A 12,815-nucleotide genomic window follows, 5' to 3' on the forward strand; every position below is an offset into this window, starting at 1 on the left:
AACACCTGCCTTCAATTTGTAAGCATGGCATGAGCTTCTACTCACGTAACATTTTAACATTCTAAACTCCCACTCTGAACCTCTTTGTCCTCAGTCTGAAAGGTTCCAAAGAAGGTCAGCGTAAGCTTATAAATGATGAAAAGGCACTTTATAGCTCTTTCAGTCTTAGCATTAATTCCAACAATTATGAATCATAACCTCTGGCCTCATTTTGCCGATTTTGATTGATCTCACTCATTTTTTTTTCCACTTTCAGACAATATCCATTCATCTGCCATGCACTCTTCATCTAGAAATATTTTCTGTTTCTTCACTCATCACATGACCATTCTCATCAATCTTTCACTGTCAATCCTTGTGTCATTTAATCTCTGTTCTTATTTTTAATTTCAGATTTCTAATTGCAGCAAAATTATGCTTTTCAGCTATTAGTGAAATTCAAACTCCTCCCCTTGGCCTGATTGTCATGGTCACAGGAAAGGCAGACTTGACTGTTCATTATCTCTTCTCGAATCTCTTTGTAAAGAACAGTGCAGTATTATTTCCACTGCTGTCTTATGAATGTAACACTTAAATCAGTCACTTTCAAATCCAACCCTTACTGGTTAAGATTGGTCCACAAAAGACTGAGATTGGGGATACTGGCAGTGACCATGGATAGATGGCAGACATGCTGAACGATTATTTTCCTTCAGTGTTCACAGCAGAAAAGGAGGACAGCTTGTCCAGAAGTCACAAGGAAATTAACAGAGGATCAGGGACAGGGTCTAAATAAAATTAGCTTAGGTAAATAATCAATAATGTGGAAATTAATGGAACAAAAAGTGAAAAATCCCTAGGACCTGATGGCTTCCATCCACAGGTGTTCGAGGAAGTAGCAGAGCACATTGCCGATGTCCTAATCATAATCCTTCAGACTTCCCTATATTCTGGAGTTACACCTCTCAATTGGAAATTTACTCCTATCTCTCTACTCTTTAAGGAGGGTTACAGAGGGAAAGCAGGAAATTACAAACTAGTTAGCCTAACATCTGTGGTGGGGAAATTGTTGAAGTCTATAATCAAGGATAGGGTAATTGATCACTTTTTTAAATTTCAGTTTATCAGAGAATCAGCATGGGTTCATGAAGGATAGGTCATGCCCGACAAGGCTCAGAGTTTTTTGAAGAGCTGACAAAGATGGTGAGACAGAGCTAAGTCGATGGACGTTTTCTTAAATGGACTACCAGAAAGAAGGCTCTTGATAACAAGAGACTGTTAACTAAAGTAGAATCTCATGGAATTGAGGACAAAGACATGGATAGGAAACTGGTTGAATGGCATGAAACAGGGAGTTGAAATGATGGGTAATTTGCAGGACATGACTGTTAGTATCCCACAGGGATCTGTGTTGGCACCTCAATTATCCACAATATTCATTAACAACTTAGATAATAGGATAAAAAGTCATATATCCAAAATTGGGCAGCACTGTAGACAGTGTTAATGACAGCATTGACAACAGCATAAAATTCCAACAGAATATTAATCGATTAGGTGAATGGGCAAAGCTGTGACAGATGGATGTTAATTAAGTAACTGTGAGGTTATCCATTTCAGATTGAAAAAGGATCGATCAGGGTATTTTTTAAAAGGCACCAAGTTAAGTACTGTGGAAATCCAACAAGATTTGAGGGTTCAGGTGTATAGACCTTTAAAATGCCACAAACAGGTGCAGAAAATATTCAAGAAGGCTAATGAATGCTGGTCTTCATGTTTGAAGAGCCGGAGTATAACGATACAGACATTATGCTGCAGTTTTACAAAACCCTAGTTACACCCACTTAGAGTGCTGTGAGCAGATCTGCCACCCCACCTTAGAAAGGATGTTTTATGCCTGCAGTGAGTTTAATGCAGGCTTACAAGGATGAGACCTGACTTCACGGGTTAAGTTGTGAGGAGGGATTACACAAACTAGGCCTTTACTCTAGTATTTAGAATGTTAAGGATTGAACTAATCAAGGTTTTCAGGATATTAATAGGAAAATACAGGGGAGATAGAGATAAACTGTTTCCACTGGTTAAAGGTTCTAGAATCGAGGGTGTAGTGCTACAGTTAGGGCTGGGCCATTCAGGACAAATGTTAGAAAGCACTTCCACACAGAAAGTAGTGAAGGCTTGGAACTCTCTTCCTCAAACAGAGGCCATGCTAATTCAATTGTTAGATTCAAATCTGAGACAGACAATTTTTAGTTAAGCATGGATATCAAGGGATATGGGCCCAAGGCAGGCATATGGACTTAGGCTACTGATTAGGCATGATCTTATTGATTGATGGAGCTGGCTCGAGGGACTGAATGGTCTACTTCTGTCCTATGTTCTGGATGTATAGATATCACTTCCAGTGTCTTTAATTTATTTTTGTTTTAACTACTTAGTATCTCGGTCTTCCAGAGATCAGTTTTATTTAAAGAGTTTTTAAGGTCAATGTCCGACTTACATTTTGAGAGTTCAGTGCTGAGTATTTTAGCTATCAGGATCTCTATGATTTAGAAGTCAGTGTATTGACTACAATGGTACACCTACACTGAATTCCAGGACACTCCATACATTCCAGATAACTTTGCATGTAGAAAGTGCCATCAGTTGCTTAAGCTCAAGGAGAAGTCTAGCCAGTGTATAGAATTTGGATTTTTCAGGAGGTGATCATCACATATGTTCAGAATATTACACAAAGTTAGGGAGAGAGTGACTACTGGACAGAATAGAAGGCAGACATAAGTAGTAGAGGAATTCTCCAAAACCAGTAACAACTAATGGTAATTTAAGGGACATTTCCACTTTCATACCCTCTGTTGCAATTTTGAGGCTGACAGGAGAAGATTTAGGAGTGGAGTGAAGTGTAATAAATTATCTTGGGCCATCAAGGGCTCCCGTTTCCCAATGGGGGGGGGGGGCTGCCCCATAAGGTCTGGTCACTCCCAGGTGTTTTCTACACCCTCAACCCTAGCATACATCACCATCTCCTAACCTCACTCCAACTGTATTATCATTGACAACTTTCATGGCCACCGCCTTAAAAAATATTATTAAATTTGGTCAAGAAGATTTTCTCCTTTGAAATCCATGCTGACTTTTCATTATTGTGCTTTTTGTTTCTATGTGCTTTTCTGGGAACCAATTAGCCTAGTTTGCTAGACGGCTAACACATAGTTCAATATGATACCAACAGTGCAGATTTGATCCTCATTCCAGCTGAGGTCCACTTGGTACATAAACTGTGTCAGGTGACCCTTGCCTAGTCATGATTTGGAGATGCTGGTGTTGGACTGGGGTGTACAAAGTTAAAAATCACACAACACCAGGTTATAGTCCAAAAGGTTTATTTGGAAGCACTAGCTTTCGGAGAGCTACTCCTTCATCAACCTCCTGTGGGGTTCTCTTATGCATAGATGGTGGACACAGTCCCATTTCCTTCTCTATACTCCATTCAGGTAATGCCTCACACCCAGTCAACAACGACTGTTGTGTAGGGAGTGCTAGATGATGAGAGAAATTGAGGTTTTGGTTAAAGAAAGAATGGAACATGGGTCCGGTAGAGACAGCAGAGATCGAGTGAATCCTCACAAGAGTATAAAAGCAGTAGGATGGAAGTCAGGAGAGTGAAAAGGGAACATGAGATAGCTTTGGCAAATAGGGTTAAGGAGAATCCAAAAGGATTTTAAAAATATTTTAAGGACGAAAGGGTAATTAGGGAGAGAATAGGGGGCCTTAAAGATCAACAAGGCAGCCTTATGCGTGGAACCATAGAAGGTGCAAGAGATATTAAATGACTATTTTGCATCAGTGCTTACTGTGGAGAAGGACATGGAAGATATAGAATGTGGGGAAATAGATGGTGACATCTTGAAAAATATCCATATTATGGAAGAAGAGGTGCTGGATATCTTAAAATGCAAAAAAGTGGATAACTCCCCAGGACCTGATCATATGTACTCTAGAACTCTGTGGTAAGCTAGGGAACTGATTGCTGGGCCCCTTGCTGAAATATTTGTATCATCAATAGTCACAGGTGAGGTGCCAGACTGGAGGTTGGCTAAAGTGGTGCCACTATTTAAGAAAGGCGAGGAAAAGCCAGGGAACTATGCACAGGTGAGCCTGACGTCGGTGGTGGGAAAGTTATTGGAGGGCTTCCTGAGTGACAGGAGTTATAAAATCATGAGGGGCATGGGATAATTAGGGGTAAATAGTCAAGGTCTTCACCCTGGGGAGTCCAGAACTAGAGGGCATAGGTTGAGGGGAAAACTTGGTGATGGCAGAGAAAATTTAAAAGGGACCTAAAGGGCAACCTTTTCATGCAGAGGGTAGTGAGTGTGTGTAATGAGCTGCCAGAGGAAGTGGTGGAGGCTGGAACAATTACAATATTTAAAAGGCATCTGGTTGAATATATGAATAGAAAGGGTTTAGAGTGATACAGGCCAAGTGCTGGCAAATGGGACGAAATTAGGTTAGGAAATCTGGTCAGCATGGACGAGTTGGACTGAAGGGTCTGTTCCCGTGCTGTATATCTTATGACTCTATGAGTTGCTATGACTGCTAACTCTGTAACCTTTTCCATCCCTGCAATCCACATAAATCACCCCAATTCTGGCCTAAATGCCTCTCTGATTTCCACTGCAATGCTATTGGCAGCGGTGCTTTCAGCTGTCCAGGTTTTAAATCTCTGTATTTCCCTCCTTAATGCTGTCTCCCTCTCACCTTCTTTAAGACACTGATTAAAACCAGCTTCTCGATCAAGGTTTTGGTCACCTGTCCTAATATTCCCTTAACTGGCTCAGTGTCAAACTTTGTGAAGTACTTTGCGATTTTTTCTAAACTATATTTAAAATGCCAAATAAATACAAGTTGTTGTTGAAAGGCTACATGAAATATTTTATTGTAGATGTAAATGTCACAAACTTAGATACAAAACATCATGGAGGTGAATCAAAAACTTAAATTGCTGGAGAAACTCAGCATCTGTGGGGAGAAAACAAAATTAACACTTCGAGTCTGGTGGCCCTTCTTCAGAACAGTTTTGTGTTTTGTTTCCACAGATATTGCCAGACCTGCAGAGTTTCTCCAGCAATTTCTGTTTTTGAGTCAGACTTCCAGCATCCATTTATTATCTTATTATGGAAGTGACATGCTTTGGCTGTATGCTTCCTATCACAGTCAAGGAGTCTTAGAACTTGAGATGCTTGAGAACTTAAATCACAGCTCATGCAACAGTGCTCTGTGGCGTGATGTTTAGGGCAAATCAAGAGATAATGAAATGGCAGCCTATTTCACACCACTTCACTCCTCTCCCCCACAATACCCTACCTACCACTTTCATTTCCATTGACTTCAGGCTAATTTCAAACGCTCAACTCTTCATTTGATTGAGACGCTGAGTACTCTCAATGAAAGCATACTAACCGCTGCTGCAATTCTTGCCCTCTCTTCTTCTTCAAGTCTCAGTTTCTCAAGTCTCTCTCGCTCCACACGTTCAGCTGCCAGCCTTATTTCCTCTGTCACATATGAAACGTTTGTTAGTTCTTGCAGGAAATATAAAGCTCTTCTCTCAACAGTGACGTGAACATTTTAGATTTGTTTCACTCCTTTCATTTTACATGAACACCCTACCCCTTCATTGCTCTCTAACTAAATCCAGGTTAGTGTTTTGGGATGAACAAGGTTGTCTGGAGGAATGCATTTTTGTAGTTTGTACACTGTGACTTGCCATACTCATGTGACCTCTGATGTGGTTGCTTTCAATTTGGAGGCATGAAGGCAGAAGTCATTAAAGCCAGCACATGTACTCAAATTACTTGCCACCCTATTTCCAGCATGGCTTCAACCAACATCCTATTGTTGGGATCGTTGAGACAGGGGCTCAGACAGCTGGCCAAAACAAATCATGCCTGTATGATAATCAGCTGTACCAAACCGCAACAGAATATTGGTTCAAAAAGGTACCTTCTCCAGGACAACTAAGGATTGATGTAGCTTGCCAGAAAGATCCACATCCAAAGAAATAATTTAGAAAATTGGGTTCCAATAAAATGACACTTAACTGCAAGCCTTACTTTCACTTCATATTTTGTTGGTTTCAAAAGGCTGGCTAATGTTGAGACCTTTACTTTTAATTTTTTATTGGAACTGTGAACTATGAATTGAAAGTGACCTTTGGACTATGAGCAGTCCAAAGGTCACTTGTTTTGTTCTTTTAAAAAAAGAACAAGACAAATGACATTTGTTTGAAGGACATGACTTAAACATTAGTTGTGAAGGGCTCTTGCCCAAAAAGTCGATTTTCCTGCTCCTCGGATGCTGCCTCACCTGCTGTGCTTTTCCAGCACCACTCTAATCTAGAGTCTAATCTCCAGCATCTGCAGTCTTCACTTTTGCCCTTAAAAATTAGTTGCAGGTTGCTTTTTGTTCAAGGAGCACTAGGCATTTTGGTTCTGGAGATGCATTAAGCTCAAGTGTTAGCAGATGTTTGAATGTAAACAATGGCCATCACACGGTGGCTGATGCCAATCAGTCTAACAAACAGAATGTTAGAAAACTGAAAGAGAAAGCAAAGTTTGAATTGACTCTCAACAGTATCTTTTGGACAGGAGGGTTGTAGCTGTAAAGACTGTAGGACAGAGGTTTATTTGTTCCCTGGTTATCCTCCCATTATCATCTTATTGAAAGTTTGAAGAACTTTAGTTATAAGAATTCAATGAATATTCCTTGCAGCCTACTGGAACTGAATTGAACAGAATTGAATTTATTGTCACGTGTACCGAGGGACAGTGAAAAGCTTTGTCTTACAAGCAACACTGGCAGATCACAGAGTTAAATAGCATAGATACATAAATAGGTAAACAGCTGCAGAAACAAAAACACAGGTACACGTGAACGTAAAGAGTTTGTGAGTCCATTCAGTATTCTAACAACAGTAGGTTAGAAACTTTCGAAACCAGCTGGTGCATGTATTCAGACTTCTATACCTTCTCCCCGATGGTAGAGGTTGTAGAAAAACATTGTCAGGATGGGATGGATCTTTGAGAATGCTGGTGGCCTTTCTCTGACAGTAGGCCTGGTAGATGGATTCTATAGATGGGAGGTATAGATGGGAAGTTGGCCTTTGTGATTGTCTGGGCCGTGTTGCTATTTGCATTGATTGACATCTTCAGAAATCAAGCAAGATACAATTCTATATGGGTGTGATTCTACACAACGTGGAAAAAGCTTATTGAAACAAGCCAATTACATCTATTTTTCTTTAAATCATAGAATCTCTACAGTATGGAAACAGGCCCTTCAGCCCAACAAGTCTGCACAGACCCTCCAAAGATTAACCTACCCAGACATATTCCCCTACCCTATTACTATACATTTACCCCTGACTAATGCATCTAACCTACATCTCTGGACACTATGAGCAATTTAGCATTGCCAATTTACCTAGCCTGCACCTGGTTGGATTGTGGGATGAAACTGGAGCATGCAGAGGAAATCCACGCAGACACAGGGAGAATGTGCAAACTCCACACAGACAGTCGCCCAAAGCTGGAATCAAACCTGGGTCCCTAGTGATGAGAGACAGCAGTGCTAACCACTGAGCCACCATGTCATCCATATTTCAAATGTATCCCATAATTCGGTCTGCGTGTGTGTCTATGTATGAATGAGGGCTTCAATCAAAGAAGATCAGGTTTAAATCATAGACATTAATTAGATTATCTTGTTATTTAACTTTGTTCAGCTAAAGCTATTAAATTCATCAGAAATTGTTAATTCTTTTGTTTAGGCTATAAACTTGGTGTTTGGTGTCAGTTATTCACAAAGTCTGATTAGGATCAATTTTGACAGTCATTGAATGTTTCAGTTTTACTGTGGAGTAGGGACTCTGATTTGATCTGGCTATCAGTCTTTGTGTCATAATATTGAATCTCAGCTGGATTTGAACCAGAATCTGATTTTATTTTCAACTAACATAACTTATAAGAGAAAATATGATGGCATTCATCTGCCAGCATTTTTTCCCTCCTATCAGAATATGTCAGGAGATCAGTTGCTTACCAGATGGGCAAATTTACTTTCACATTCTATTATTATTGGGACTGTTCAACAAATGACTCCAAATTGTTTATAACCATTAAAATATGGATGAGATCAGGTCAACAACCTGCTTCCTGGTGCCTTGACTTAACCTTGTGGCCAGTTGTCCAAATGGCACCAGGAAGTACCAGAATTTATGTGGAAATGGCACAAATTCCTTAACCCACAGATAGGTATCGGGACAGTGCATTTCACCAGGCCAGCAAAAATATATATCGGTGAATTTTGAAGGCATCACTTTGAGGGTTTCTGTTGGGTATTTTTCTTCCGACATTGCTCAAAGCTTTCCTTGTCTAAATTGCACTGACGTTCTCATTTGTTTTTGGGATGTGCACAATAACAATATGATAGAAATTCGCAATTGATTTTAAACAAAAAGCATCCATCAAACTATAATTTTGTTATGAAGAACCAAATATTGATTCACTGATGTCCTTTAGGGAAGGAAACCTGCCCTACTTAGCCAATCTGGCCTCTATGTGACTCCACTCTCACTTCAGATTTGTTGAGTTTTAACTGTCTTCTGCTGTAGCCATGCAAGTCACTCAGATGTCTAAGAAAATTATTCCAAGATAAAGGCCCTGCAACATCTTTCTCAGGCCAACTAGGTTTAAGCAAAAAAATACCAACGTTGCCATTTGAAGCTGACAACACAATAATTATCTAAAAACAAAAGGAGCTTTACCCTCTTCCAAGCGTTTCCTCTCCTCCTCTTGTCTGAGGAGTTTTTCTTCAGATCTGGTAAGTCTTTGACCCTTAGCCGAACTCATAATGGAGGACTTGAAAGAAATATATGCCAACAGAACATACGTTTTATACAATTGAAAGTCAAAACAGTAATCTCTCAGACAAAATATGTGTTTGGTATAACAACAGTTTAGAAACACAATAAAAACCTTCTAAACTTCATATTTTGACATTTAGAATTTGGTTTAAAACTGGGTGGAATGTGATGCAGAAGTCACATTAATCGCTAAATTTTCCTTTCTTTAGGTCCCGCAAAACTTACACCCCCAAGAGTACCCTCTTTCTGTCCTAAGGATTAGGAAATAACTACAATGTCTGGAGACATTTCCTGTGATCTAAAAGGAAAATCATTGTATTATACATTTGTACATATGTGTAACATTCCACTAGACTTTTAAATGATTGAAATTCTAAATATATGGTGAAACATATTTGCTAGCAGATTTATATTAGGAGGAGTATTTTAAACACATTCTACATCGGAAAATAAGTTTTCATTAGCAGAAAATTGAAGTTTTACCTAACTTACATAATTTTAGCACTGCATTCTGTGCTCAAATTCCAGAATGATTATCAATATGAACAGGGCAAACAATCCCAATTATGGAAAATATACTTGTATGATTATGTTACAAAAGTTTGCAGGCCATGTGCAACATCCTGTGTTGTGCTGGTCACCTGGGGGATAAATGTGTCACCCTTCAGTATCTTTGAACCAGCACAAAAACTCCATCTCATTCCCTTGTTGATAGAATTGTTCTCTACTCATCATCACAATCTTTCAGGATGCCAACTGTTGTTCATTGATTCAATGTTCAATTCCTTACCTGCATTTGTTTAACTCCAGCCATACTGCTTATAAATAAAAATGAAGAACAATTTGGTTTTGGAATACTCTTTACAAAAGTAGCATCTTGAAAAAAGGGGCTACCCATACAAGGAAATCTTTCTCCCTTCTATGTTTAGCATGAATGAAGCCAACTACAAATAAGGACACTGTAAAAAGTACATAACTAAAGATAAAAAGCAGTCACTTTGAAATAGCAATGCAATTTTGCTCACGCAGATTGATTGAATGGCTGCCAATGATGATCAATGGGCATCACTTTCTGCCATCCAATCTGGTGACTCAAAAGTGGTCTATTTTATTAAGAAAGCAATATAATCCTGGAGAAGTTGAGGTTAATATCAGCTCAAACAAATTCTTTCACAAAAGATTCTGGTACTTCTAACTCATACAACATTGCAAAATTAATGGAGAGTTAGAACCTTTCATTTTCCAACATTAGTATAGTTAACAGCTTTTATTAATGCCACTCTTTCCAAAATGCAGCTTCTCACCTCCTCACATGCACACGTGCCTGGTAAACGTAAATGTGAGAATCTGACAGCTGTACTAAAAAAAGTCTAAATCTCTAATATTTTTTCAACACACTACCACTATACCTGCCTGTTGTCATACCATTTGTTTCCTTCTTTGCTTTGGCGGCTGGCACCATAAAGAGAAGAAAAGAGAATTTGTGAGATATTTTGAAAAGAATCAGAATAGTTTAAAAGTTTCTCAAGCTCTAAACCTGTATACATAGAAAAGACAAAACTAAACAAGTTTATAAGACTGGATTTATACTGCAGTGTGATTGATACCAGGATAAGGTGATGGGGATATGAGACCTCATATCTCAATTCTTTGGTATGTGCTGCACTCGTCATTATTCAATTATCACTTTATGTGTTGATGTACACCGAAAACAATGATGCAGGAATGCAAAACATCAGCAGTATAAATGGAGCCTAAAAGACGATTTTAAATCAGCAGTCTGTAGTCTGGTTTACTAACCATTAAAATAAAACATTTTCTCTTCAATAGCATTATTTTAAGCAAAGGAATTTATAAAAAGAATGGAGTTGTTTGTTCAGTCAAAAACATCCTGGCAAAGACTAGTCCACTTATTCAGTCTGTTGTCATGAAGTGCTTTCAATATGTATATTGAAGTCTGTAATTTTTGAAAACTGGATTTCATTTAACTTTTATATTAAGAATATATCTAATAAGAAGCAAATGATGAATACTGCAACATCTTCCAATTATTCTTTTTCAAGAATTTAGAACAGTTGAGATCATTCAACCTGTGTACCCTACTGCGTAATTGGGAAAAAAATTAAATTGCACTTATATAGCAACTTTCACAAACTCAGCATGTGCTTTACATACAATGAAATAATCACTGCCATGATGTCGAGAAACTTTCACACAGCAAGGTCCCACAAGGAACAATGAAAAGCAGTTTCTGTAACATTTATTAAGGAATAAATATTGTTCAAGAAATTAGGAAAATCTTGTTTGTCAAACCAATTAGAATGTTTTTTTTCCAATTCTAGGAAGGAGATAAGCCACCTATGAATAACTAGGAAAGTTGAGAATACTATCAGATTGAAAGAAAAACATACATCGTGGCAAAGATTAGTGGTAAGACACAGAATTGGGAAAGTTTTAAAAGTCAGCAAAAATATTAAAGAGGGGGAAGTTAAACTTGCAAGTAATATCAAATCTACAGCAATAACTTCTTAAAGTATATAAGAAGGTACAGAGAGGCCAAAGTTAATATGGATCCTTTAGAAAACAAGGCAGGGGAAATACCAATGGGGTTGATAAAGTGTCATGCTGGAAAAAGCACGGCAAGTCAGGCAGCATCCAAGGAGCAGGAGAGTCAATGTTTTGGACATGACCCTTCATCAGGACTGGAGATGGGGAAGGGAGCTGAGAAATAAATGGGGAGTGGAGTTAGGGGAAAGGTAGGTGGAATGGCGATAAGTGGGTGCAGGTAGGAGGTGATTGTGATAGGTCTGTGGGAATTGTGGAGTGGATAGGTGGGAAGGAAGATGGATAGGTAGGTAGAACAAGAGGGTGGTGCTGGTGGAGGGTTAGATCTGGGTGGGGGGGAAGGGAGATTTGGAAACTGGTGAATTCAATGTTGAGGCCATGTGGTTGTAGGTTCTCAAGGCAGAAGATGTTCCTCCTCCAGTTTGCGGATGGCCTTGTTTATGCAGTGGAGGAGGCCCAGAGCGGACATGTCATCAGGGGAAGTGGGAGGGGAGTTGAAGTGGATGGCCACCGGACGGTGAGGTTAGTTGGTGCGTACAGACTAGGGATGTTCCCTGAATCATTTTGCAAGTTTGCACTTCATCTCTCCGATGTAGGGGAGACCAGATCGAGAGCAACGATGCAGGAAATGAGGTTCGAGTAAATCTCTGCAGGATTTGGAATGATCCTTTTGGGCCTTGGATGGAGGTGATGGGGGAGGTGTGGGCATAAATTTTGCATGTGTTGCAGCAGCAGGGAAAGGTACCAGTTAGGGAGAAGGCGTTGGTGGCGAGTGTGGACCTAATGTGGGAGTCGCAGAGGGAACAGTCCCTATGGAATGCCAATTAGGATGGGGAGGGAAATATATATTTGGTGATGGGATCTGACTGCAGTGGTGAAAATGGGGAGGATGATGCACTGGATTTGGAGATTAGTGGGGTGGAATGTGAGGACCAGACGGATTCTATCCTTGGGATGACATGGAAGGGAAAATTACAGTCCTTGAAGTAGGAGGATATCTGGGATGTCCTGCAGTGGAAATACTCATCCTGGGAGCAGATACGCTGGAGGCAGAGGAATTGGGCGTGAGGGATTGTGTTTTTACAGGAGAGAATGTGGAGGAGGTGTAGGCAAGGTGGCTGTGGGAGTCGGTGGGTTAGTCAGTCACTGGAGACAGAGGAGGAGAGGCCCAGGAAGGGGAGAGAGGTGTCAGAGATGGTCCAGGTGAATTTGAGTGGAAGATGTTGGTGTAGTGGATGAACTGTTCAAGCTCCTTGTGGGAACACAAGGCAGTGCTGATACAGTCATCGATGTAGCAGAGGAAAAGGTGATGTAGCTGTGGAAGAGAGACTGTTCCATGTATCTTAGGAAG

The 12,815-nt window shown here is 39.8% G+C and overlaps 1 protein-coding gene across 1 annotated transcript in view; it reads right to left on the bottom strand.

The window, feature by feature from the left end:
* Positions 1-12,815, bottom strand: part of dnai7 (dynein axonemal intermediate chain 7) — an 80,420-nt gene that overhangs the window by 59,944 nt on the left and 7,661 nt on the right. The window contains exons 2-5 of the mRNA XM_087999301.1: positions 10,325-10,351; positions 9,690-9,717; positions 8,801-8,894; positions 5,440-5,531 (exon numbers count right to left, since the gene is read on the bottom strand). Of these exons, the coding sequence (XP_087855427.1) occupies positions 5,440-5,531; positions 8,801-8,894; positions 9,690-9,717; positions 10,325-10,351 (241 nt within the window). The remainder of the gene's footprint in view (positions 1-5,439; positions 5,532-8,800; positions 8,895-9,689; positions 9,718-10,324; positions 10,352-12,815) is intronic.

The sequence above is a fragment of the Chiloscyllium plagiosum genome, unplaced genomic scaffold (genome assembly GCF_037043375.1).
Source record: "Chiloscyllium plagiosum isolate Xiang-an unplaced genomic scaffold, Cpla_swu_hap1 HiC_scaffold_23, whole genome shotgun sequence".
Classification (NCBI taxonomy): Eukaryota; Metazoa; Chordata; class Chondrichthyes; order Orectolobiformes; family Hemiscylliidae; genus Chiloscyllium; species Chiloscyllium plagiosum.